Source organism: Polypterus senegalus, chromosome 6 (assembly GCF_016835505.1).
Source record: "Polypterus senegalus isolate Bchr_013 chromosome 6, ASM1683550v1, whole genome shotgun sequence".
In the NCBI taxonomy this organism is placed as follows: Eukaryota; Metazoa; Chordata; class Cladistia; order Polypteriformes; family Polypteridae; genus Polypterus; species Polypterus senegalus.
In genome coordinates, this window is record NC_053159.1 from 119,915,763 (window position 1) to 119,942,916 (window position 27,154).

The 27,154-nt window shown below is 40.9% G+C and overlaps 1 protein-coding gene across 1 annotated transcript in view; it reads left to right on the plus strand.

Moving 5' to 3' along the window:
• Positions 1–27,154, plus strand: part of tyw1 (tRNA-yW synthesizing protein 1 homolog (S. cerevisiae)) — a 225,977-nt gene that overhangs the window by 189,210 nt on the left and 9,613 nt on the right. Inside the window, exon 15 of the mRNA XM_039756991.1 lies at positions 6,259–6,426. Coding sequence (XP_039612925.1) covers positions 6,259–6,426 — 168 coding nt within the window. The remainder of the gene's footprint in view (positions 1–6,258; positions 6,427–27,154) is intronic.

Genomic DNA, 27,154 nt, shown 5'->3' on the forward strand with positions numbered 1-27,154 from the left:
AACTAAAATCACTTTTAACAGTTTTCTGTTTTTTTTGTTTTGCCTCTCACATCCCAAAGATGAGCAGGTTAGGTTGATTGGCCTTTTTGAGTAAGTATGATTGTGTGCTTCAGTGTGCCATTAGATGGGCTGGTCTCTCTTTTTTGCTCAGAATGGCTTACATTGACACTGGGCCTCAAACTCGGATAGATTTAAATGGCTTCAAAAATGGATTTATTGATGGAGTGTTTTCATTGTTGTTTGGGAGACAAAAGAGAAGTGAAATCAAGTTTACCATGAAAATAACACACACATGTGCTCAGTAGTATATTGCACTGTGCACAATATTACATGAACTTTAACAATGTTAATCAAAATGATTCTTGCTTTGATTAAATAGTTATGGAAAAGAAATAAAAATAAATGGATTTTCTGGAGTTTTCCAGAGATTTTGGTGATAGTGATGCTAAAACTATGGAAACTCCGTGGTCCAAAGTCCTCTTTTCGGATGGAAGTAAATTTTGCATTTCATTTGTAAATCAAGGTCTCAGAGTCTGGAAGAAGAGTGGAGAGGCACAGAATACAAGTTGCTTGAGGTCCAGTGTGAAGTTTCCACAGTCAGTGATGATTTGGGGAGTCAAGTCCAAAGTCCGCACAGCCTGTGATATAGCAGGTCAGCGGCTTCAAAAGAATGGCCAGTTTTAAATAATCCAGATAGCCGTGTCAGTCTCTGTGGATGTGAATGGATGACTGTGGGTAGTTAATGAGGTAATTGGGGCAAGTCGCACTTCCATGTGTGGGTGCGATCATTCTCAGTTGCTTCATCAGCTTTCTGCAGTATGCGATTAAAGTGCTGCACCCACGGATCCATTCATATAAGTACAGGCCAGCACAGGGATCGAGGAAGACGTGAAGAGTAGTCTTGGGATCTCGATCTAGTCACGTGAAAGGGGAAGGCAGCACGAGCTGGGGCCCTGTGAAGGAGTGTAGGCTGTGGTGCTTTAGGGGCTGGTTTGCCCCACTGAATAATCTTGTTGAGTGGGGCATGCATGGCGGATGAGATCCCTATGTATCTGAGGTAGAACTGCGGGAGCATGAAGGAAGATGGGAGGAGAGCCAAACTTGAACTGTCTGGCTGCGCGGTTTGGAGGCAGCCAAGACGGGGATCAGATGAATGATGTTCATGGCTGTGGAGTCTCCACCGGTTACACGAGTGATGGGTGAGCTGGGAAGACGAAGAAGGAGGTGAGCTGAGATTGGAAGGAGCTAATGACTGCATTTTAACCTCTGATTTTAATGGATTTATTTATTATGGTTTTTATTCCCCATTTTCACTTGGTTTTTATGGATTTATTTGGACATTTGGGCCACTGCAGTGTTGACACTTTTTGTTTTCTTTGTATTTGGTTTTTAATAAAAAGCACTTTGGCACTTTTCCACCATCCCCTTGCTCTATGTGAGAATTGTCCTCATTTGTCAGCACATCTCGGTCATAACTATAGATGGTGTTGGGTTCTAGAGACTCCCATATGTATAGGGGGAGTCTGGAAGGGACCCGCATAGTTACACAGCTGTCTACCAGGAAATTGTAGAGCACTTCATGCTTCCCTCTGCTGACAATCTTTATGGAGGTGCGGATTTCATTTTGCAGCAGGACTTGGCACCTGCCCACACTGCCAAAAGTACCAATACCTGGTGTAATGACCACGGTATCACTGTGCCTGATTGGCCAGCAAACTCACCTGACCTAAACCCCATAGAGAATCTATGGGGTATTGTCAAGAGGAAGATGAGACACCAGACCAAACAATGCAGACGAACTGAAGGCCGCTATCAAAGCATACTGGGCTTCCATAACACCTCAGCAGTGCCACAAGCTGATTGCCTCCATGCCACACTGCATTGATGCAGTAATTCATGTAAAAGGAGCCCCAACCAAGTATTGAGTGCTTACATGGACATAATTTTCAGTAGGCAAACATTTCTGTATTAAAAATCTTTTTTTAAATTGGTCTTATATAATATTCTAATTTTCTGAGATACTGAATTTTGAGTTTTCATTACCTGTAGGCCATAATCGGCAAAATGAAATGAAATAAACATTTGAAATATATCACTTGTGACAGATGGCCGGGGCCCATGCCCGACCGGGATGCCACTTCGACACTTGGTCCAGGGGAATTGCCATGGGCTACACATTACTTCCCCCGGAACACTTGGTGGCAGGCCCCTTGGGTTGCATCGGGGCCGCAGGCATGGGACTTCGGAGCTCAGCCTTGTTGGACTCCGTGGCCACCACCAGGAGGAACTACATGGCTTAACAAGCCCGTGTAGGCTGGAAAGCAAAAACACCCAGAAGTGCAGCCTGAATTAGGTTAATTATCACCTGATGTACTTCCTGGTGGGCTATATAAGGAGCCAGCAACCATCACTCAGAGAGCCAGAGTTGGGAGGAGTTGTGGTGAAGACCAGTGACCATGTGTGCCTCCCTGTCTGTTTGTGCTGGGTCGGGCGCCTATATAGCGCCTTTTTACACACTCTGTGTGTAATGAATCTCTGTAATATACAAGTTTCACTTTCTGAAGTGGATTACTGAAATATCTTTTCGATGATATTCTAATTTATTGAGATGCACCTGTATGTGGGTAAATCAAAGACTTAGTCCATATTTTCTTCACTTGACATAAGGTGAAATTTGGGTGTTTTTAGACTGTATGTTTTTTTTTTTTTTTTTTTTTTTTTGCCCCATCTCTTGCATGCTCACAGCCCCTCTCTCTCTCTTCTCTCTCTCTAAATGTTTATGAAGCACGATGTTATTTATCCCTGTAAAGCAGTGTTTCCCAAACTCGGTCCTGGTGGACCCCTTTGGCTGCAGGTTTTTGTTCCAACCAGCTTCTGTTTTTAATTGAACCCTTGGGCTAATTAAGTGAACTGATATTTCTCAAGTTCTGTGTTTAGGGAACAATATAGAAATTAGAAAACTAAGTTTGCAAAAAAAAAATATATATTAAAATGTACCAAGCCGTTATATAGGAATAATGTATTTTTTTCTTTTTAACAGTATTTTCATCTTGATTTTCATTCTACTTTTCTAGGTCTTCTAATTGTTTAATTAATTCATTATTTACTAATTAGTGGGTCTGACTCTATTAAAGTAGTGACTTTTGATTATTCTGTGTTAGCCTGTGTGTCTGCTCTGCTTGTTTTTAATTGTCATTAAGATACAACGAAGGGGAAAAACTGCACAGAGAAAGGGCAAAGTATAATGAAATCAACAAAAGAGAGTTAAGCATTATAGCAAAAGCAGAAATATTTCTAAATATCTTATAAATGTAAAAATCATGCTGCTAAGCTTTTCTGAATGTAGAATAAAAGAAAAACAAATACCAGCTAATTAAATGAGATCAGTGCTATCAGGTGTTGTCACTGATTAGGAATCTGGTTGGAACAAAAACCTGCAGCCACAGGGGTCCACCAGGACCGAGTTTGGGAAACATTGCTGTAAAGATTTGGTACAGTTAGTAAATTTTTTTACAACTATGTTTGCAACTTTCAACATCAAGTTGTGCTGCATTCATTTGACTATACGGTACTAAACGGTAAACAGGCTGCGTTTGAACAGGAAATGCATGGGAAGTCACAAATTATAAAAGGAAGCAAGTCTTGTACCACAGGTTGAAAAAGTGTGTCAAGAAACATTAATGTGATTGTTTTTCTTACGTATGTCTTTAGTCATTGTTGCTTTCTGGTCCTTTTTGTTCTGGTCCATCTCTGACTATAATGAAATGTGATACTTGAGTAATATGGGCAAAAACACAAAGATAAACATGTTTTTTTTTTCACAAAATGCTGAAGATTGTTACGGATTAAGAAATCCTTAGCTGTCACACTAAGGAAACTAAACTTATCTAACTAAGCATTTTTAAATTTATCACCACATTTACTCGGCTTTTTGGTTCTGTACACACTCCTTGTTTTAATGATAACTAAAAATTCTGTTGAGTTGTTTTTTTCTCTTTTGCATTTTATGACAGTTGCCAATAAGAACAGAACTCGTGGCATCTCTTCACAGCAGTTTGAGACAATAAAATTTATGTCACAAGTGTGAGATTGCTACTGGTGCTGCTTGTCTTCTAAAGTTATAAGCCAGTATAGTAAGTCATTGTAATCATTTATGTGCTTAGTGAGTTGGAGGCCATACTTCCAGATGAGCATTCATTGGTTGTCAGCTCTCATGCATACAGAGCCACACCACTATGAATAAAGACCTGTTTGATTTTTGTTGTGGCAAGTCGTGAACTAGCTAGAGTTAGTCACTGGATATCTTTTACTATGATTGGCCTTCATGGGAGTGTGCCGCTGAGTGCATCTGGCTATCTAAGACTCAACAAGGCTACCAGTCACTAGGTAAGTTGGTTAATTGAATGTTGGCCTTAACCTTACAGGGTGTGGCTAATTGATCAGCCACTGTATTTGGCAAGTCTGACGTACGCAATGACTAGAGATCATGTAATGTGACAAAGGCTTAATATACAGACAAATTCTACTTTCTGTAAATCTGTTTGCTTGGTTCCCATGCTTATTGTTTGTTTTATGATTATAGCGGCTTTTAGGCTCACTCAGTTTGCTTTTATATTGAGTTGGTTTGTTTTATTATCTTGTGTCTCTATATGCTTTTATAGTTATGTACTGTATGTTATATTTTCCATTGTATCTTGGTGAAGGTAAATTGCATTATTTTCCTGACAGAGTAGATGGGATACCTATATTACTGACAAAACTTTTCAGCCCTTTACGTAAGATGCAGTGTTCTTTCACTTAATACAGGCACATGCATTTAATTACACAAGCACGCTCTGTGACTCCAGCGCTAACTGTGACATGCTGATCATTATGGAGAAATTGAGTTAATACACTTGCGAGGCAGTGTATTGAAACTCTCTGTCAGTTATTGACAAAAACATTATTTTAGGTTAATTAGTATGTTGCTTGTGCAGCCACTGACGAGAAGATGCAGCACTTGAATTCTAAATTAACCACATATTCTTTAAATGCCATTTCTAAGACTTAATTTAACCTTTGGTTCCAAAGGGGGGAGGGGGATTTATTCACCACTAATCTCACTCTCACATCCTCTATATGCACATAAATGCAGGTTTCATCACCGTACCACCAGCAACACAGGCTGTAGAAGTTTTTCCCAACAGCATTCTTACAGGGGGCAAAGATGCCCATTAAACTTTGAAGTGGCTTGAGCATGGGAAAGGTGCTATATAAATAAAATGTAGTATTATTATTATTATTAAACCTTGTTTGAACATTTTAACTTAAACTGCAGTAATGGGTTACTGATTTTGTTTTGTTTAGTGCATTTTCATTTATCTAAACATTCCTATTATGAATTGTACCAGATTTTTATTCCAGGAAAAATGATTGCATGCATCTGTTGTAAAGACCAATAATGTGAGAAATTGTATTTATTTAATTTTTTACTTTGGTTTTAGCCTAGCCAATCAAATTCTAAAACTGGAGAAGTTCACATACTATATTTTAAGATCCTCTCATTGCTTTGGCTGTGTTATACTTGCCCTTATAGAATTAACAATGCTCATTTTTGAACACTGAATAATAGAATTTACTGATTAACAAAAGAAATGTAGCAGTTTAACAGCCGCATAGGCATATCTGTATAACATGAAGGATAAAGCAAACAAGACTCCGGGCTAGATTCTGTATTTTATTTACTATGCTGCTGATTTTTCTAAGGTTAAACCGATTTTACTTTCCAGTTGGTTTATATGAGCTTTGACAGTTTTATTTTTTGTTATTTGGCTTTTGTGTGACTTTACTGTTGGCCAATACTATTTAAAATCACAAGAAAAGATGCTACAAAGTAGAAAGTTTACCTGACACAAAAATATGGTACAAGTGACACTTGTTGTGTGGTAAGTTTTTTTTTTTGAAGCAGCAATTGCAACATGCAAAATTATGATTTCCAGTATCCTTCATTTTTATACAGTGTAGCTGTTGTCAGTCATCTACAAAGAAATTACCTAAACATTGTGACATGTTCTTACTGTACACAAAATAAGGCTGACGTTAAGTCATTCAGAATTTTCTTAGGCTGATTTAGTTTGTTGTTTTGGTGTGTGCAGTATATGAAACATAACAAGAACTGGTTTTGGCTTGGTAGATTAACATAAAACATGATTATGTTTAAATACTTTTTTAAGCCATTATACGTACACTTGTGTTACACATTTTTCCTCAATCTTTTAGGGTGTGACCTATTGTGGAGAGAGCTCAGCAAGCAACCTGACGATGGCTAATATACCTTGGCACGATGAAGTTCTCTACTTCGTTCGGCAACTTGCAGACCTGTTGCCAGACTATGAAATTGCATCTGAACATGAACACTCAAATTGTCTCCTGATTGCTCACAGAAAGGTATAGTTTTTGTTTTTCATACCATATGCCCTGGTGCTAAATCCTCTGCCATCTCTCTTTCACCTCTGATTCTGTAATAGGTATCTATAAGCAGTCCTTGCACATAGCTACATGTTTTTCAGTCCAGTCGAGTGGAGCATGACAAATTTGATTAGGAGTTTATGAATATAGAGACGTGAAGGATATTGGTTTTGACTGCAGTTTCCCTTGTTTGTTGCTACTCTTTGCTATCAATTATATGTTCCAATTCGTTGTTCTTTGTCAGAAGAGGCAACTAAACATGTTTGGCATCAGGAGGAGGTGCATTCAGCTTTAAAAATTCTGGACCAGTACTCCCTTGATGATACAATGAAGAGAGTTACAAAGAATGGTTGTGGTATAGCCCATAGTACCCAGTGAGTGCCCTCGTCTGTCCACTTCAAACAGAAGGGTGTTGGAACCAGGCTGAACTGCAGGTGGAGATATCAGAGTTACCATTTCTTTAGTCTTCATGCACTGTAGTTAGGTTGGTTTGGTGGCAGGGAGTTAAAGGTAAAGCATTGAATAAGGGAGATGAAGGAGAATGTTAAGATTGCAACTTGGAATATTGGGATTATGATGGAAAACTCAAGTGACATGTTTGAGTGTGCTGAACAAAAGTAGGGTAAGATGGGTGTTGTATACAGGAGATGAGGCAGAAAGGTAGAGGTGCAAGAATACTTAATGGGAATTTTGCTCTCTGGGAGGACGTTATGGCATTAGAGGAATGTGTGTACTAGTGTTAGAAAAATTGGCAAAGTGGTGGAGGTGACAAGCATGAATGAAATGAGTATGTTGTAGGTTTTGATTGTTGGTAAACAACTGATGAATGTAGTCTTGACATATGAGGTGAAAGATGAGTTTTAGGTCAAGTTGATATGTAGGGTGCTTCAGGGGGAAGGTGATTGTAATGGATAGTGAGTTGAATGGACATGTTGGGGCCATTGTTAATTGTTATGAGGAAGTTCATGGGGGCTTTTGCTTTGGAACCAGGAATGTTGAGGGTGAGAGGATCCTATAGTTTGATGTGGTGTTTATGGTTGCCTGAAACCCTGTCTTTTTAGAAGGAGGAAATACAGTTGTGACATGAATCTGGTAGTGTAAAGAGCAAAATCAACTATTTATCAAAAGTTGTTTGGGACTTGGTGAATAAGTGTCAGAATAGAAAAACAGTAAATGAAGGGGCAGTTGAGGAAGCTGAGCAAATTGCTATTGAAGCATTCAATGTGATGGTCCTGGTCAGCTCCACACTCCCTCCTAGAGCCTCCTGAACCCAAATCGTTGATAGTCAGTGATCAAGATGAGCCAGGCAAAAGACGACATACACTTACAGCATGGGGTAGGTGTAAAAGTGTCAGTGCTTTTATTAACAAATCCAAATCAAAAATATAATGTACAATTTAGTGAAATGAATCAAATCTTCTCTCCTTCCTTCTGTATGTCTTTCTCTTTCCGTCCTTCCGTTAAGGCTCCTTTTTATCTTTCCTGTGTGATTGGGTGCAGGTGTGATGCATCATTGCCTCCAAGGCATAAGTGAGGCACCTGATCGAGCACACACATGTGGATGCGGGCAGATCAATCAGCCAAGCACCCCAGTCAATCCCACACTCACGCCTACCCGCACCCGATTGGAGCCCACACATCGCTAAACATGATTACTTATTTAAAAATCTGTCCTAAGCCACAAACCACATTTGAGAGAGCATAATGTGCTAAGAGACTGAAATTTGCAAGTGAGCTGCAGAATGAGGAAAGAAAAATGTGTTTTGGATTGCAAAGCAAATATCAAGAAAGGGATGTTTTAGGTGTGAATTGCTGGAAAAATGTTGCAGGGATTGTAATTGATAGTAATGGGTTTAAGGATACCATGAAGTATATAAAGAGGTTGCTGAATAAGAGAATGACTGGAATAATTATGTCCAATTTAAGAAAATAGGATGAGCCTGCTGTTAGCATGGTTTCTAGTGTGGGATAAGGGTCTCAAAAGCAAGTGTTGAAGGTACTTTAAGGTCTTGGAGTTGAATGGTTGACAGACCTGTGCAACATGACTGCCTTAAGGGAGAAATCCTGGGGCCACATGTATAAACGGTGCGTACGCACAGAAATGTTGCATAAGAACGTTTCCACGTTCAAATCGCGATGTATAAAACCTAAACTTGGCGTAAAGTCACGCACATTTCCACAGTACCTCATACCCTGTCGTACGTCAACAACATTTATTTATTAAGCACATTTTCATACAAAAAGTATGTCAAAGTGCTTTACATACTGAAGAAAAGAAAAATAAAAGACAAAATAAGAAATTAAAATAAGACAACATTAGTTAACATAGAAAAGGAGTAAGGTCCGATGGCCAGGGTGGACAGAAAAAACAGAAAAAACTCCAGACGGATGGAGAAAAAAAAATTTAAATCTGCAGGGGTTCCAGGGCATGGGACCGCCCAGTCCCCTCTGGGCATTCAACCTAACATAAATGAAACAGTCCTCTTTGTAGTTAGGGTTCTCACGGAGTCATTTGATGATGATGGTCATACAGACTTCTGGCTTTTAATCTATCCATCATTGTTGGGACATCACGGTGCTTTGAGTAGATGTGCCACCACCAAAAGGATACTGGAAAAGGAAACAGAAGAGAGAGTAGGGGTTAGTACAGATTTTAGAGCCACCATGAATAATTATTATAATGAGTTGGAGATATAGAGTATCAGGATTTTGATCACAGTGAAATTATGAGAAAGCCATGTTAAAATGTGTTTTCAGCAGTTTTTTTTTTTAAAGTGCTCCACAGTATCAGCCCGGCGAATTTCTATTGGCAGGCTATTCCAGATTTTAGGTGCATAACAGCAGAAGGCCGGCTCACCACTTAAGTTTTGTTCTTGGAATTCTAAGGAGACACTCATTTGAGAATCTGAGTTTATGATTTGGAATATAAGGTGTCAGACATTTCCGATATATACGATGGGGCGAGATTATTGAAGGCTTTATAAACCATAAGCAGTATTTTAAAGCCACCAAAGCGGTCGTATTAAGGGTATATCAATGTCGCACCCTAAAGCGAGTTCTTTTTCTGCAGTTATATTCTTAAATAAAAGCACACTTGTTTTGTTATACTTGTACCTTTTGTGAAAGTGTATATTTGATATTTGGACTTAAGGCACGCATTATACATTTCATGACTACATTTTGTCAAATATTACTAAAACATGAAAAACGTTTCTGTTTTAACAATGTGTTTACATAAATTATTTTAGATACGAAAAACATTAAGAAATGTATGTATTCCAAATGATGATATATTATTTACCATCTACAACTCTAGCACTTCACTCCAAGATAAACCCTGAGCTCTGAGAACCTTCTTTGCGAATTGAACTGCGGTGGTGGGATGGGATAGTAGGTTGCTTGCTGCTTGTGTTGATCAACACAGTTAAAATACAAAAGACGCTGACTGAGAGGTGCAAAGGGATTTAAGGTGGGCTGGGATTACGATTTTTATCCTAGGCTTTGGTAATTCTAGTGTTAAACTGATGATGGTGGTGATTATTTTCTATCTCTCTTGCTTTTGCATTTTACTGTCCATTTTAGATTTTTGATGATAACTCTGAGACATTTTGACAGCAGTATAATTAATATTAGCCAATCTATTTTCTGACTGTGCCCATTGTTCCCTCAAATTAAAATCAATGAGATAATTTACAATTAAACCATGTGATATTATTCTCAGTATTAGACATTTTTGGTGTTGTCCTTTTAGAACATCCTTTATTTCATCCTACAGTAGTGTTTTTCTTAAATAATTTATTTTAATTACACTGCTGTTTTTGGTCTAGAATCAGGTTATTGATATTTACACCATGGCACGTTCATACCCCTAATTGTATACTTTATCAAAAGACTTGTGGGCACAATGCATGTTTGAAGGGTGTTATTAATATCCATACTGTCTCAGCCAAATTTTGGTGAACAACCTGAAACTACCATCTCTTAACGTTAACAGGGCAGGGATTTAAAAAAAAAATCATTAGAAGTCATCAACAATAAAAGGCATTTTAAGTGTTTTTGAAGTGCTGTTTCAGGCAGAATTAAAAAGTATTGTCTGGGTTGAGATAAATATTATTATTATTATTTTAGTCTATCTGATTTGCTTTAAGTACCTGTAACAGGATAACAAAACCCAACTGGACTTTGTTAGATAGGCTTCTGGAACTAGCTTGCCAAGTGGGATGGCTCCTCTATCCAAGACTCTCTGTTTAAACATGAGTGCAGCTTTAATGAATGTCATCAGCAGAAACTTGCAAAGTATCTATCTGTTAATGCTTACACAACTATAAGCATGCTTAGATTTGCATTCCACTTTTTACTTGCAGATGACAGGAGTGATGAGTCCTATGTATGCTCTTCATAAATCTGAAAGTTAGATATTTATTTTTTCTTTTCTAAATTGGCCATCTCTGAGCCTAACACCATATGCCAATTCTGCATGTTCATTTTAAGATAAGTGTTTCTTGACCCTTCTGAATATTTCTGCTTCGGTGAGAACTGCTTTCATTAAATCTTTCTTTGTTTATACAGTTTTGGAAGACAAGTTCTGCATCATTACTGCAAAGTGATAGGGGATAGATAAATGTTATCTAATGTGGTGGAACCTTATCTGCTTAAGCCATTTAGAAATGATGATTAATTGGGTCTTAAATTTAAGACAGCAGTCGATTTATCTCTAAGGTGGAAGTAATTACTTTATAAGATTTTCTATTGGAAAATTGGATCTACAGCACACTGTATAAGAATCTAAACAAACCTCTTGTTTCTACCAAACCCCCACCTACTACTTCAAATGTCATCTGTTCTATTTCAGGCTCTTTAAGGGTGAAGGTTCTTCAACTCAGGTTGCAGCAAATGGATTTATATTTCCCAGTTGTAGGTGCTCCCTAGCAAGTTATTTGAAATATGGCCAGAGTAACCTATCTTCCAAACATAATAATCTATAATCGTTACTGTTCATCCACATAACAGGGATGTAAAATATCAAATACTATACTTGTGTATCAAAGACAAAAAATGCACGTCTACAATGTTTTTTTTTTAATTCAAAATCTGATTTTTAGGTGTTGATCAGTAAAATTATTTTGAGAAAATTTGGTTTGATCCATATAATATGAACAGCTTGTGTTGTCACTTAGCGTGTGTGTATATGTATGTGAGTGTGTGTGTATATATGTATGTATATTCAATGTGTTTTCTTTATTTTCATGACCATTTACAGCACTCCATTACTCTCCTTCTTGGTCAAATTGCCCTTACACAGCCTGGAGGTGTGTTTGAGGTCATTGTCCTGTTGAAAAATAAATGATCGTCCAACTAAGCTGACTTCTGCACAACACCATTGCTGGTCCCAACCCCATTGATAAAGAAAGAAACTCCACTAAATAACCCTGATAAGGCACACCTGTGAAGTGAAAACCATTTCAGGTGACTACCTGTTGAAGCTCATCGAGAGAATGCCAAGAGTGTGCGCAAAGCAGTAATCAGAGCAAAGGGTGGCTATTTTGAAGAAACTAGAATATAAAACATGTTTTCAGTTATTTCACCTTTTTTTGTTAAGTACATAACTCCACATGTGTTCATTCATAGTTTTGATGCCTTCATTGAGAATCTACCAATGTAAATGGTCATGAAAATAAAGAAAACACATTAAATGAGAAGGTGTGTCCAAACTTTTGGCCTGTACTGTATATGTATATATATGTGTGTGTATATATATATATATATATATATATATATATATATATAGTCACGCACGCAGTAGGAGGCAGCGATTGATTCGATAGCACCTGGGAAACCACTCGCCGCCAGGGAATGGTGGGGTATTAACTTTCTCCCTCTGCTTCCTCATAGAAAGAAAGACCTTCCTGCACCATAGGCCTGGATTGACCGCAGTGCGATACTTCCGCCCTTCCTCCGCCATCTTGCCCTGTCGTCATCCTTCCCATCCTCCCTTGCGGTCCTTCCCGGCATCCCTCCACTTCCGGCTCCTCCCCAATAAAATGGCGCGGCGCCAGGAGTCGGCGTCGCGCATATGAACTGTTTGTTTATAATTTTGACCAGTTTTTGTTTGTGTTTACAATATACGGGGCGGAAAACCCCAACCCTTGCTACTGTCTCCTCGGTCCTTTACAAGTGGCGTAGCGGCAGGATAGAGATCCCGGAATGACGGAGGGACAGGACCTCAACACGTGCTGCAGGAATGAATGACCAGCTCCAGGCCTGCAGCTGCGCAAGCCGCCACCACCGGGAGCTGGAGGCCACGAGGCCAGGTTAGTGGAAGCCCAGGGGCGAGACCAGACCCGCCCAGGCAGCCGCCTCATCCTATGGTTCCGATGGGCCCGCCGGAGGGCGTCGATGCCTACCTGGGCATGTTTGAGAGGGCGGCCACCGGAGCAGTGGCAGCGGTCAGTGGGCGTCCATCTTGGCGCCATACCTGAAGGACCAGCGCTGCGGGCCTATTATGACCTCCCTGAGGAGGAGGCGCTAATTACGACCTCCTCAAGCCCGAAATATTGGCCCTTCGGCATTAGCCGGGCCAGCAGGCGGCGAATGGCGGAACTGGGTCTTTGACCCGAAAAGCCCTTCGCGCCCAGGCGTTGAGTTCTGGGGCAAGATGGGCGCTGGCTACGGCCAGAGAGCCCGGCAGGCGGAAAGTGGTCGGCGGGTGGCCTGTGAAGGCCTGGTCAATCACGATGCCCAGTTCCCTCGCCCAGCAGGTCGGGGACACGCCTATCAGAACATGTCGGGCCTCCTCGGCGTCCTGGAGCGTCAGTTGGCGGTCCTCCGACTTGGGGGTCAGAAAAGCCTGCTGCGGGAACCGGCAGGGGCGGGCGGCCACCCCGAGCCCCTCGGCGCTGCAGAAGCGCCAGCCAGAGCCAGAGAGGCGGGTCCGCGCGCTGTTTCAAGTGTGGCGAGACCGGTCACCTGCTGCCAAACTGCCCCATCACATGCGCCCGGAGCCTATGGACTGCAGCTGGACATCATCGGAGAGGTATTGTACCCGCCGCATCCCTTGGCGAGTCGAATCACGGGAGTGGTGTTGCTAAATGGGCGCGCCGTGGTGGCTTTGTTTGATTCCGGCAGCAACATTACCATTGTTGCTCGCCGTTTTGTCTTACGCAACAGTGGTTAAAACAGCATTTGTTGGTCACCTGTGTGCATGGGGGACTAGGTCATATCGTTCGCTCACTGCTATGTCACCTGGAAGGGGAACCAATCAAATGGCGGTCGCTGTGTTACCTGACCCCCTTCCCAGTGATTCTGGGACAAGACTGGTCTAAAAGAATCAGCGGTAAGCCATTACGCGCTCGGGGCCTCGTTGGATCTTGTTATGAGGGGAAAAGGCACCCCTCCAGCGGCCTCCACGCCGTGCACAAGGGCAGGCCCTATGGCTGGTGTCTCGGGGACCTTTCGTGGCTACGGACCTTGACCGGAAGATTCCGCGGAGAAGGGACTAGCCAGGGAACTCTTCCCGGCCCAGGCCCCAAGACCCTCTCGGCGGCCTGGACCATCAATTTCGGTCCACGCCGGCCTCCTTTAAGAGGGAGCAGTGGAATGATGACTCCCTGCGCTTTGCCTGGAATGCGATCGTTCTGCCTAACAGCTCACAGCGGACGGATCCACACCGGGAACCCTTCTTTGTCCTTGAGAATGATCTGTTGTACCGGTGGCTACCCATGAGGCGAGGTCGCGGAAGTTGTTGCTAATTCAGCGTACCTTCCGGCGGGAGATATGCGAGTTGGCACATGCTCACCTCCTAAGCCCACCTGGGGCGAAAAACACTGGAGAGGATTAAGCTCCGCTTTTACTGGCCTGGGATCAATGAGGAGGTCCGGCGGTTCTGTCAATCCTGTCAGTGCCAGACCCGCCAGATTCCTAGGAGGGACCGTGCTCCTCTAGTCCCTATTCCCCTCGTGGACATCCCCTTTGAAAGGATAGGGGTCGATTTGGTGGGACCCTGGAGCCCTCAACCCGTGGCCACAAGTATATCCTAGTCATGGTGGACTATGCCACCCGGTACCCAGAGGCGGTTCCCCTGCGCTCCGCTAATACTAAAAGCATCGCGCGGGAACTGGTTAATTTGTTTTCCGCGCGTGGGCATACCCAAGGAGGTCCTCACGGACCAGGGTGCGCCCTTCACTTGGATACGTTCAAGGAGGTAGCCAAATTACTGCAGATAAAGCACCTGAAAGCGTCAGTCTATCACCCGCAAACTGGCGGGTTGGTGAGCGATTTAATCAGGCGCTTAAGCAGATGCTCCGCAAGGTAGTCAGCGGGCGGCAGGAACTGGGACCAGCTCCTCCCGCTCGTGCTTTTGCCTCCGGGAGGTACCCCAGGCCTCTACAGGCTTCTCCCCTTTTGAATTACTATACGGGCGACAACCCCGGGGAATCCTCGACATCCTAAAAGAAGGCTGGGAGGCGAGGCTCTTCCCTCCTCTAACATTTTAGATGCGTGCGCAACTGCGCGCGACCGACTCACAAAGATCAGGCCCCTCCTAAAAGAGCGCGTGACTGCGTGCGCAAGCAGCGCAGGCCGGTGTTACAACCGCAACTCCGTCCTCAGGGAGTTCGCCCGGGGACGAGTTATGGTGCTCGTCCGACCTCCCACTTTCGAAGCTGCTCGCTCACTGGCAAGGGCCTTACGAGGTTAAGGAGAGAAAGGACTGCGTCGACTATTTGGTGAAACAGCCCAATGCGTCGACCGGTGAAGGATCTATCATGTCAACCTGTTAAAGCCCTGGAGATAGAGAGGAGCTCCCAGCTCCCGTAGGTCACTCTCCCTTTTACAAGCACAACTGCCCTTAACCTCGGCGAAGAGCTGACCCCAAGCAGCGGCAGGAGTTAGCCCAAACACTCCGAGCCATCCCGAGGTAGTGGCGAGTCACCCGGCGGACGCGCTGATTGAGCCGCGATATAGTCCGGAGCCGGGGTAATCGTCCGGGAGAGGCCCTACCGACTCCGGAGGCAAAGCGCGCGCAGAGGTCGAACTGGAGGTGAAACGTATGTTGGACATGGACATAATTGAAGAGAGCCATAGTCCCTGGTCCAGCCCTATTGTCCTCGTCTCCAAGCCAGGCGGCTCCTGGAGGTTCTGTAATGACTTTAGGCGTCTGAATCAGATCTCCAAGTTCGATGCCTACCCCATGCCCGCATTGGCGACCTCCTTGGCGGCTGGAGTGCGGCTCGATATCTGACTACCCTTGACATGACAAAGGGTATTGGCAAATTCCTTTAGCGGCATCCGCAAAGGAGAAAGCGGCCTTTAGCACCCCTAGCGGGCACTGGCAGTACAAGGTCCTCCCATTTGGGCTGCACGGGGCCCGGCGACCTTCAGCGTCTGGTAGATAGAGTGCTGAAGCCCCACCAGTCCTATAGCGCCGCCTACCTGGATGGCGTTGTCATCTATTCCGGCACCTGGGAGGAGCATCTACTGCAGGTCGCAGCTGTCCTCCGAACACTGGCTAAAGCCGGCCTCCGCCTAAACCCCGGAAGTGTTTTTGGATTAAAGGAGGCCAAATATTTAGGCTACCTCGTGGGACAAGGACAGGTGCGGCCACAGAGCTCCAAAGTTAAAGACATCTTAGAATGGCCCGTCCGAGTACCAAGAAACAGGTGCAGGCTTTCTTGGGGCTTGCGGTTACTACCGCCGGTTTGTTCCCGTTTCTCGAAGAGCAGCACCCTTGACTGACCTGACAAAAGGCTCCCTATACGTGGTGTGGACCGACAAAGCAGAACAGCGTTCAGTGACCTAAAGAAGGCCCTAACGTCGGCACCTGTGTTACGGACGCCCGATTTTGGGCTCCGTTTATTCTCCAGACCGGCGCGGACACAGGCCTGGGTGCCGTGCTGAGCCAAAGCGTCGATGGTGTCGAGCACCCTGTGATGTACCTTAGCGGAAACTGATGGACCGGGAGACCGGCAGCGGCAGTGGAGAGGGAGGCCTTGGCCATTAAGTGGGCAGTGACCCACCTCCGTTACTACCTGCTGGGTGCGAATTGCTCTGGTGACTGATCACGCTGCACTTCAGTGGATGTCCCTACACAAAGAGTGAATCCGCGGGTCACCAGGTGGTTCCTGGACTTACAGCCGTATAAGTTCACTGTCACTTATCGGCGGGGCACCCTTCAGGCCAATGCCGATGCCCTCTCTCGTATTCACGACCTCTCGGTTAGGTCCGCCCGACCTGGCGGTCCTGGGCTAAGGGGGATGGTGTCGCGCGCCTTGAGTAGGAGGCAGCGGATTGATTCGATAGCACCTGGGAAACCACTCGCCGCCAGGGAATGGTGGGGTATTAACTTTCTCCCTCTGCTTCCTCATAGAAAGAAAGACCTTCCTGCACCATAGGCCTGGATTGACCGCAGTCGCGATACTTCCGCCCTTCCTCCGCCATCTTGCCCTGGCGTCATCCTTCCCATCCTCCCTTGCGGTCCTTCCCGCATCCCTCCACTTCCGGCTCCTCCCCAATAAAATGGCGCGGCGCCAGGAGTCGGCGTCGCGCATATGAACTGTTTTGTTTATAATTTTGACCAGTTTTTGTTTGTGTTTACAATATACGGGGCGGAAAACCCCAACCCTTGCTACTGTCTCCTCGGTCCTTTACAGTATATATATATATATATATGTATATATATATATATGTGTGTATCTATACTAATAAAAGGCAAAGCCCTCACTCACTCACTCACTCATCACTAATTCTCCAACTTCCCGTGTAGGTAGAAGGCTGAAATTTGGCAGGCTCATTCCTTACAGCTTACTTACAAAAGTTGGGCAGGTTTCATTTCGAAATTCTACGCCTAATGGTCATAACTGGAAGGTATTTTTCTCCATTAACTGTAATGGAGTTGAGCTGGCAATGGCGTGGGGCGGAGTTTCGTGTGACATCATCACGCCTCCCGTAATCACGTGAACTGACTGTCAATGCAGTGCGTAGAAAACCAGGAAGACCTCCAAAAAGCGCTTAAGAAAACATGCATTATATAATTGAGAAGGCAGCGAAACAATAAGAAGCGAGCGAGTGACATATACTACCATATTCATGAGTGCTGCTACCTCGGAAAGAAAGCAAGGTGTAAACCTAAACTTTAAATTAAGTTCATAGACAGGCTACCGCTGGCGTTTCACATGCCCACAGGTAATGCGAGATACAAGTTTAATGAGAGGACGAGGATATGAGCGAGTTTTGATCACTTTGTAACTAAGTTAAAATTGTAGGTGAAGGGGTGTGCTTATGCAAATTCCGAGAGACTGTGTTTGTGGGGGATTGACAGTTAAGGCGGGTGGGGAAGTCACGTCATCATCCCTCCCCTTATTCATCTAATTTCGCTCTGAGCTGAGCTCCGCGGCTAACGCCGTCTTCCGCAGCAACTTAGTCAGACTGCCACCAAATACTCACAGAAAAATCCGTAAGTTAATACGAACGCTGTCTCTAGAGTTTCTCCACACTGAATCCTCCAGGCACTACTTACAAAAGGTCACATTGACAATCGTGTTACGTTATTTTTAAAATCTTTGCTTTTCTTAGCACAAGCACAGCTGAGAAGCTTAGATGCATGTGCTCCATAGCGTTAAAAATAATGCATTTAATCACACTTTGCATTACAAGCAAAGGGAGCTTTGTCAATGCATGATTTCCTGGTACACCGATTACATTGATCAGCACACCCCGATTCATTTTACCCTCGCACCACCTTAGTTTGAGAAGAAGTATGAAAAAATATGAGGTTAACACAGAAAAACAGATCACCAATTCAAGCTTTATGAATAATCGATTCGCCATCAACAATTGTTTTGGTAAAGCCATCCTCCTTCCATTTTATAATTTTTCCGCCACTAGCCATGATTAAATGAGCGGTAAAAAGTAAGAAGCGAGCGAGGTGACTTATTTAGGCAGGCATATATATGACAGCAACACTCATGACAATGTCAATCATGTTACGTTATTATTAAAATGTTTCCTTTTCTTTTTCATTACTTCTTTAACACACTACTTCTCCGCTGCGAGGCGCGGGTATTTTGCTATATATATGTATAAATGACCTCCAAAGAGCTGAGACTTTTGATATCATGAGCGTGTCTGCAAAAACTGGGGTCTCCTGCCCAGCAAAAGTCGAGTAGCCAGCGCGTGCATAGCTGTGCCGGCCTTTGAGACGCTGACTGCGCTTCTGCCTTAAGTCAAAGTGAGCACTTTTAATTTTTTTCATCCTCCCCCTGCGCTATAGCCCAGACAAGTGCAAACACGGGACCCCTTTTCTACACCACGGCAAAATAATATTAAGGCGATTCACACTTTCTTTTGCACGTATCGATTATGAGGTCCTCAGCTTGGATTATGAAGACACGCACAGGAGTGGAGGACTCACAGTGCCATCACAGCCGATTAATGCGGGGACGTCTCGCCAGTCTACACAAGACCCACCGCGACTGTCCCCAAAAGGCGATCATAACGTCAGCGAACACATCTCTCTATACTATATATAAAAAGGCAACTTTCCTTTCTTTACACCTTTTTTCCTTTTATCCCAAACCAAAGCCTTTCTCTCTTAACACTGCAACAAAACTAATTTTCTTTAAATGCCGGTAAGGCACATTACCAGAGGCACAAATTTGAACGTTCACATAGAAAATGTAATTTCAATGTACCTGTACTTCTTAAAACGTTAATGTTTTACTGTTTAATAACTTAGACTATAATTTATTATTTTTCCCTTGCACTCAGTGACCAAACCTATACACACACATATAGACACATACAAACATACACACAAGTATATGTATGTGTGTATATATATATATATATATACACACACATACATACATACATACATACTTACACACACATATATATAATTTGTGTATGTATGTATGTGTGTGTATATATGATGTAGATAGGTATGTATGTATGTATATATGTATATGTATATGTATATATGTATGTGTGTGTATGTATATATGTATATATATATGTATATATGTGTGTGTGTGTGTGTGTGTGTGTGTGTGTGTATATATATATGTGTATATATGTGTGTGTATATATATATATGTGTGTATATATATATATATATATGTGTGTGTGTATATATATGTGTGTGTATATATATGTATATATATATATGTATGTGTATATATATGTGTATGTGTATAATGTCACACTAAAGTCCACCAATAATTGCTGTGTACAGATTTATTATTAACTTAAACTCTTTTTAACTTGAGCAAGATGATGTGTTGATTGAGTAAATGTTTTCTTTTACACTGTGTGTCTATTCAATGTAGTTTTACTGTTGCTGTAAAAAAAAACTGTGACACTATCTAGATGTTATAACGGATTTCTCTTTGTGTAACACCTTTTTGAGGAAATTACCTGTGCTGTTTGTTTTTGTAATGAGGCGTAATTTATACCCACTCTGGAGGAATGTAAAGCATTGCAGATCCTTTTCTACACATTTGTATAACACATTCAAAGATGGAAGAAGTAGAGGTGATGTCTGCTTAGTGCTTTATCATGTTTGCCAAGCGTTTTGCGCCGGTTGCTACATGGTCAGTTTTTTTTGTTTTTTTTTCCCCATTTACATTTCTAGTTTACCTTGTAGACAGTGTTTTCTCCTTTGCAACCTTATTCCATCTAAATCTGATTTCTTTGTGTTTTAAACATTTACTTTTCAATGCTTGCTCTTACTCAGTTTGACTAACAGGAACATCTTGACAGAATTTTAATACTGTATGTGGATTGCTGACTCTAATGTTCTCTGTTTTGTGGGCATGATGCAAAAATTAATAAAAAAAAAAATCTTGACTGCTTACTTCACCAACAAAGATAACTATAAACCGACCAATGTAAAATTAAGCAGAATACCAATGCAAGGTTTTGATGAATAGTATTGATCAAGTGTTTTTTCTGATTCTGAACCTTTCCACTACACACTTAAATCCAGATGATTTTAACTTCCTTATTTACAGTCGATGTAAAAAGTATGTGAACCCTTTGGAATTATCTGGTTTACTACATGAATTGGTCATAAAACGTGATCCCGGGACTATTCTGATACATAATTGTGAGTCATGGCGGTAAATGATAAAGCTAGGATTAATAATCTACTGTCTGATCTATTTGTTTTTAAAATACGGGTTTTTTTTATCAGCATATATTCTCATATTCTTATATTATTATTACTTACTTATTACTTATCATTACTTAGTATTACTAGGGCGCTAAATGTTTGTTTTATTGTGCTTAATTACGTTTTCCTCCTCTTTTTTCTTTTCTAATTATTTCATGTGTACCCTAAATGAGACTGTTCAATATCATACCCTTGGTTTGCTGTTATTGCTATTACTGCATTAAGACTTGTTATGCTTGTTTTGGACACATCTTTAACACCATCACCTGGGTTTATTATCTGGGGATATCATCTTAATGCACTAAAATTGATGAAGATTATATGTATATGTGTATGTGTATATGTATGTATGTATGTATGTATATATATATATATATATGTATATATGTATGTATATATATATATATATGTATATATATTAAGTGCAAAATTCTTTTCTTTTTTTTTTTTTTTTCCTCTTTTAAAGACTATATTGGTAACAGATATCTCTTATCTTTTAACCTTAAAGCCCACTGCATGGGGGCTTGATGTGCTTTGGGCGTGCTCTGTCTCTGGGTATGTCAGAGGACTGGGACTGCATGAAGTGGGTTTTAGCCTCACCTGGGGAGGCAAAAGGGAGGGTGGGGGTTAAGGGGAAGAGAAGAGAGCAGGCTTGATCTATATCTAATCTATCATCTCAATCTTTATAATTATAACTATCAACGTAATAATAAGCTGCATGGCAACAACTCTTGGGGGAATAGGAAATTAAGACCTAAACTATTTCACTTCCAGTTAAGACTAATATGACACCAAAAACTCAGAATCAGTGTCTCCATGATGGGACAGTTAACTTCGTAAGCTGGAATGTTAAAGGCCTGAATCACGAATTAAAGAGAAAGAAAGTACTTTCTCACCTAACAGGTCTAAATGCTAAAATAGTATTTTTACAGGAAACCCACTTACTAAGTAAGGATCAGTTCCGGCTGCAAAAGACTGGACTGGCCAAATGTTCCATTCTAGTTTTACAAAGAAAACTAGAGGGGTGGGAATTCTCATACATAGAACAGTACCATTTGTAGCATCAGATGTAGTATTGGATCCTGAAGGGAGATATGTGATGGTCATGGGAGACTTATCTAACTGTAAAATGATTTTGATAAATGTTTATGCACCTAATGTTGATGATAAGGAATTTATACAAAATTTATTAGCATCCATTCCCAATCTGAACACTCATAAACTTATAATGGCTGGGGACTTTAATTGTGTTCTAAATCCACTTTTAGATAAGACTTCCTCCACAGGGGGAACGGCAACTAACACCGCAAAGATAATTACAAAGTTTATAACTGATCACAACTTATCAGATCCCTGGAGGTTTTAAACCCAAATTCAAGAACATATTCTTTCTACTCACCAGTACATCATTGCTACTCAAGGATTGATTACTTCTTTATAGATAATAACTTCTTGTCTAAGATTAAATCTTGTAAATACGATGCTATTGTTATTTCAGACCATGCTCCGATGATCTTGGAGCTGAAATTACTTAGCCCCATACACTCACCCCAGATGGCGTCTCAATCCGCTTCTATTAGCTGACGAGAATTGTACTGAATTTATATCCAAACAAATTGAATTCTTTCTAGAGACAAATACATCCCCTGAGATCTCTGCAGGAATACTCTGGGAAACTCTTAAGGCCTTCTTAAGAGGACAGATTATCTCATATCTTTCCCACAGAAATAAATCCGAGCGAAAGTAGCAGAGATAAAAGCGAAATTACTAAAATAGATGAAGAACATGCCAGACTACCAAGCGAGACTCTACATAAGAGGAGGCAGGCTCTACATTCAGAATTAAACCTCTTGACAACTAAAGAAACCGAACAACTAATTTACAAATCCAGACATCATTATTATGAACATGGAGAAAAGCTAATAAGCTTTTAGCGCAACAAATTCACAAGCAAGATATGCATAGCGCAATCTCGGTAATTACTAACACGAACGGAGATAAAATCATCGAACACAAAAATATAATGTACACTTTTAGAGACTACTATAAATCCCTATATACTACTGAGTTTAAAGAAGACAATATACAATCTAATGCATTTCTGGATAAATTACAGATACCACAAATTGGCGCTATTAGTGTGGAGGAGCTCGATAAACCTCTGTCATTATCAGAATTACTGGATGCTATAAAGTCACTCCAAGGTGGAAAAGCAGCAGGCCCTGGCGGCTACCCTGCAGAGTTTTACAAGAAATTCTCCGCTCCGCTAGCTCCCCTCCTATTAGCAACATTTACAGAAGCCAGAGATAACCAATCTCTTCCACAAACCTTTCGCCAAGCACTAATCACTGTCTTTCCAAAACAAAATAAGGACTTATTACAATGTGCATCATACAGACCAATTTCACTTCTGAATAACGACGTTAAAATACTCTCTAAAATCATAGCTAGAAGGATGGAGAAAGTGCTCCCCTCAGTAATATCACAAGACCAAACTGGATTTATTAGGGGCCGACACTTATCTTCAAATCTTGACGCCTGTTTAATGTAATATACTCACCAACTAAATCAAACACCCCAGAAATATTATTATCATTGGATGCAGAAAAAGCATTCGACATGATTGAATGGAAATACCTTTTTACTATTTTGGAGAAGTTTGGGTTTGGCCGAACATTTGTGCATGGATTAAATTACTGTATACTAACCCAGAAGCTTCAGTTTGCATCAATAACATTTGCTCAGACTACTTTAAACTAGAGCGTGGCACAAGACAAGGATGCCCTTTGTCACCACTGCTGTTTGCAATTGCCATTGAACCACTGGCAATACATTGTCGAAATACTGATCAGATAAAGGGGATTAGCAGAGAAGGACTGGAACAGAAAATCTCATTATATGCAGATGACATGGTACTGTATATATCGGACCCAGAAAATTCTGTGCCTGCAGTCTTAGCAGCACTCACAGAATTTCAAAAGCTCTCTGGTCTCAGAATTAATCTGAATAAAAGTGTACTCTTTCCGGTGAATTCAAGCATATAATATTAGATTAGACACCCTTCCTTTTATCATTGCAGAACAGTTTAAATACCTCGGGGTAAACATCACAAGTAAACATAAAGCTCTTTATCAACAAAATTTCATCGTCTGCATGGAAAAAATTAAACAAGACTTGCATAGATGGTCAACCCTTCATCTCACACTAGCTGGAAGAATTAACACTGTTAAGATGAATATTCTTCCTAAGCTCCTTTTTTTATTTCAAAACATACCAATATACATTAATAAATCGTTCTTTAAGCAATTAGATTCAACAATAACCTCATTTATTTGGAATTCTAAACATCCACGCATCAAAAGAGCGACCCTACAAAGACAAAAGGCAGAAGGTGGCATGGCTCTACCTAACTTCCAGTTTTATTACTGGGCGCAAATATACAGTCGATAAGAACCTGGACACAAATAGAAGAACATACACAGGCATGGACCGCAATAGAAGTAAAATCCTGCAGTACTTCTTTGTATTCCTTGCTTTGTGCTCCAATAAACACACGTTATCGGCAATACACTAATAACCCAATTGTGCTCCACTCACTTAGAATCTGGAACCAATGTAGAAAGCATTTTAAGACGGAGAAGCTTCTTTCTGTGGCACCTGCAAAAGAACCACCTCTTTCAACCCTCACAAACATATGCAGTTTTAATATCTGGAAAAATTTGGAATTAACTTGCTTAGAGATCTTTATATAGACAACGTCTTTGCATCCTATGAACAATTACATTCCAAATTTAACATTCCAGCTACAAATTTCTTTCACTATCTTCAAATCAGGAACTTTGTTAAACAGAACCTTCCAGATTTTCCTCATCTTGCACCCTCATCCACGCTGGAAAATTTATTGCTCAATTTCAAGGAGTTAGACTCCATCTCTACAATATATAAAATCCTTTTACAATCCCTTCCTTTCAAAGATCCAAGAGGACACTGGGAAAATGACCTCTCAATTAATATATCAGAAAAGGAGTGGAAAGTAGCAATGCAGAGAATTCACTCAAGCTCCATATGCAAAGCATACAATTATACAACTCAAAATTATATATCGAGCACATCTGTCTCGACTAAAACTCTCAAAATGTTTCCAGGGCATGATCCAACCTGTGAACGCTGCAAAAGCCCCAGCCTCACTAGGTCACATGTTCTGGGCCTGCTCCAAATTAACATTATTCTGGACAAAAATTTTTAATTACCTCTCAGACAGTCTTGGACTCACAATCCCTCCTAACCCATTAACAGCTGTGTTTGGGGTTCTTCCAGAGGGTCTTAAAGTGGAGAAAGACAAACAAACTGTGATTGCATTCACTACACTGTTGGCACGCAGACTTATTCTGATAACCTGGAAGAACCCAAACTCTCCTCTTTAAGTCAGTGGGAAACTGATGTGTTATATTATTTAAAATTGGAAAAAATCAAATACTCAGTTAGAGGATCTGTGCAGACTTTTTTCAAAACATGGCAGGATCTAATCAGTAATATTTTGAAATGATTTTATAAAGCACAGAGAATTTGTTGATTTAGGTATTTTTAAAAGCCTTAAATTTTACACCGTTTGGCTTGCTCTCTCTCTCAAGGGTGGGGATCGATCTGTTCTTAGCATAATTCTTTTTTTTTTTGTAAAAATGTGATTGCTATGTATTGATTGTAATAAAATTAATAAAAAAATAAAATAAAATAAAACGTGATATGATCTTCATCTAAGTCACAGGTACTGATATACACAATGAGCTTAAACCAATGACACACAAAAAATTCTACTCATGTCTTTATTTTACAAACACATTCAATGTTCACAGTGGTAGTGGAAAAAGTAAGTGAACCTTGGTATTTAATAACTGGTTGGCCCTCCTTTGTCAGGAATGAACTCATTTTCCCCTCAATGATGGCAAGCTGTCCAGGTCCTGATGCAGCAAAGCAGTCCCAAATCATGATGATCCCTCCACCATACTTTACTGTAGGGATGATGTTTTCATGTTGATATGCAGTGCCTTTTTTTACGCCAAATGAAGTTCTGCTTGTTCCTCCCAAATAGTTCAATTTTCGTTTCTTCCACAAAACATTTTCCCAGTACTGTTGTGGTCCAAGTGCTCTTTTGCAAACTTCAGGCGTTTAACAATGTTCTTTTTTGATAGCAGTGGCTTCCTTCTTGGTGTCCTCCCATGGACTCCTTTCTTGTTCAATGTTTTATAGTTGACTCATGAACAGAGATGTTAACCAGTTCTAATGATCAAGTCCTTTGCTGTCACTCTAGGGTGCACTTTGCGTTGTGCTCTAGGCAGAGTAGCCACAATACCAAATTGTCTCCATTTATAGACAACTTACCAAACAGTAGAATGATGAATATCTAAAATTTTTGAGATGTCTTTGTTACCCTTTCCAGCCTTATGTAGATTAACAATTCTCTATCATAGCTCTTCAGACAGCTCTTTTGTGCAAGACATGATTCCCATCTTGGATATGCTTCTTGTCAAAACCTCAATCTTGTTTCATTAAGTGGACTCCAGGTGTGCTAAATTCTGACTGCAATGAGCTTTTTAAAAAGTCATTGGTTTAGGGTTCACTTACTTTTTCCAATCTTCACAGTTTGAATATTTTATTCAATATGGTCAAAAATTCTCTGAAAATATGTGTATCTTTAGTTATAGGAGACTGTGTTTGTTCATTATTGTGACTGACATGAAGATACAACCATGTTTTATATAAGAATTAGACATAAATCTAGATAATTCCTAGGGGTTCAAATACTTTGACTGTATTTTGGTCAATAATGATTCATAAAGGCCGCACTTAGCTGTTTTTCTGTCGATAGACTTTAAAATATTTTGTATGTATCTTCTCATTTGCATCAGTGACCAGACATTAGTGTTTATGATGAAAATCTGGCAGTGGGTACATAGCTCATTTGCACAGCATCTCCTTTTTTAATTAGTTTAATGGAGCATTTCATAAAGGAAAAATGAATTGATTTGCTTTATTTAATGAAACAACTAACAGTAGTAAATTAAATCTCCGTGCAATGCCAGGAACGCTGAATTATAGAGAGGGCACCATAAATAATTCAGCCATTCATTTCAGCCATGTAAAAAGGGTAGAATTTGCAGAACACATTCAGAAGGAATAATTTTCATTTTTGTAGTGTTAAGAAGGAGGTGCATCTGATTTGACTTGAAAGTAAGTAAGAGAGCTACCTTGGTTACATTAAAACAAATCTGTAGCAGCCTCAGTCAAAAGAATGCGTCAATGCTGTGTTTTTGTGAGGCTTTTAAAAATTCACAATGGCATTTAAAATTTCAACATTCTTTCCACAAATTCCGTTTGTCTCTTGATATATATTGTATTTGTTTTTTTGTTGTGCTTTTCACTTGTCAGTTGGTTAATAGTACCATTGTTTATTTTTGAAAAAATGTGAATATGGTGCTCTTTATGATATGCAACAGTATGATGATTTATTGAATAAGGTGCCAGTCACAGTGAATCAAATTT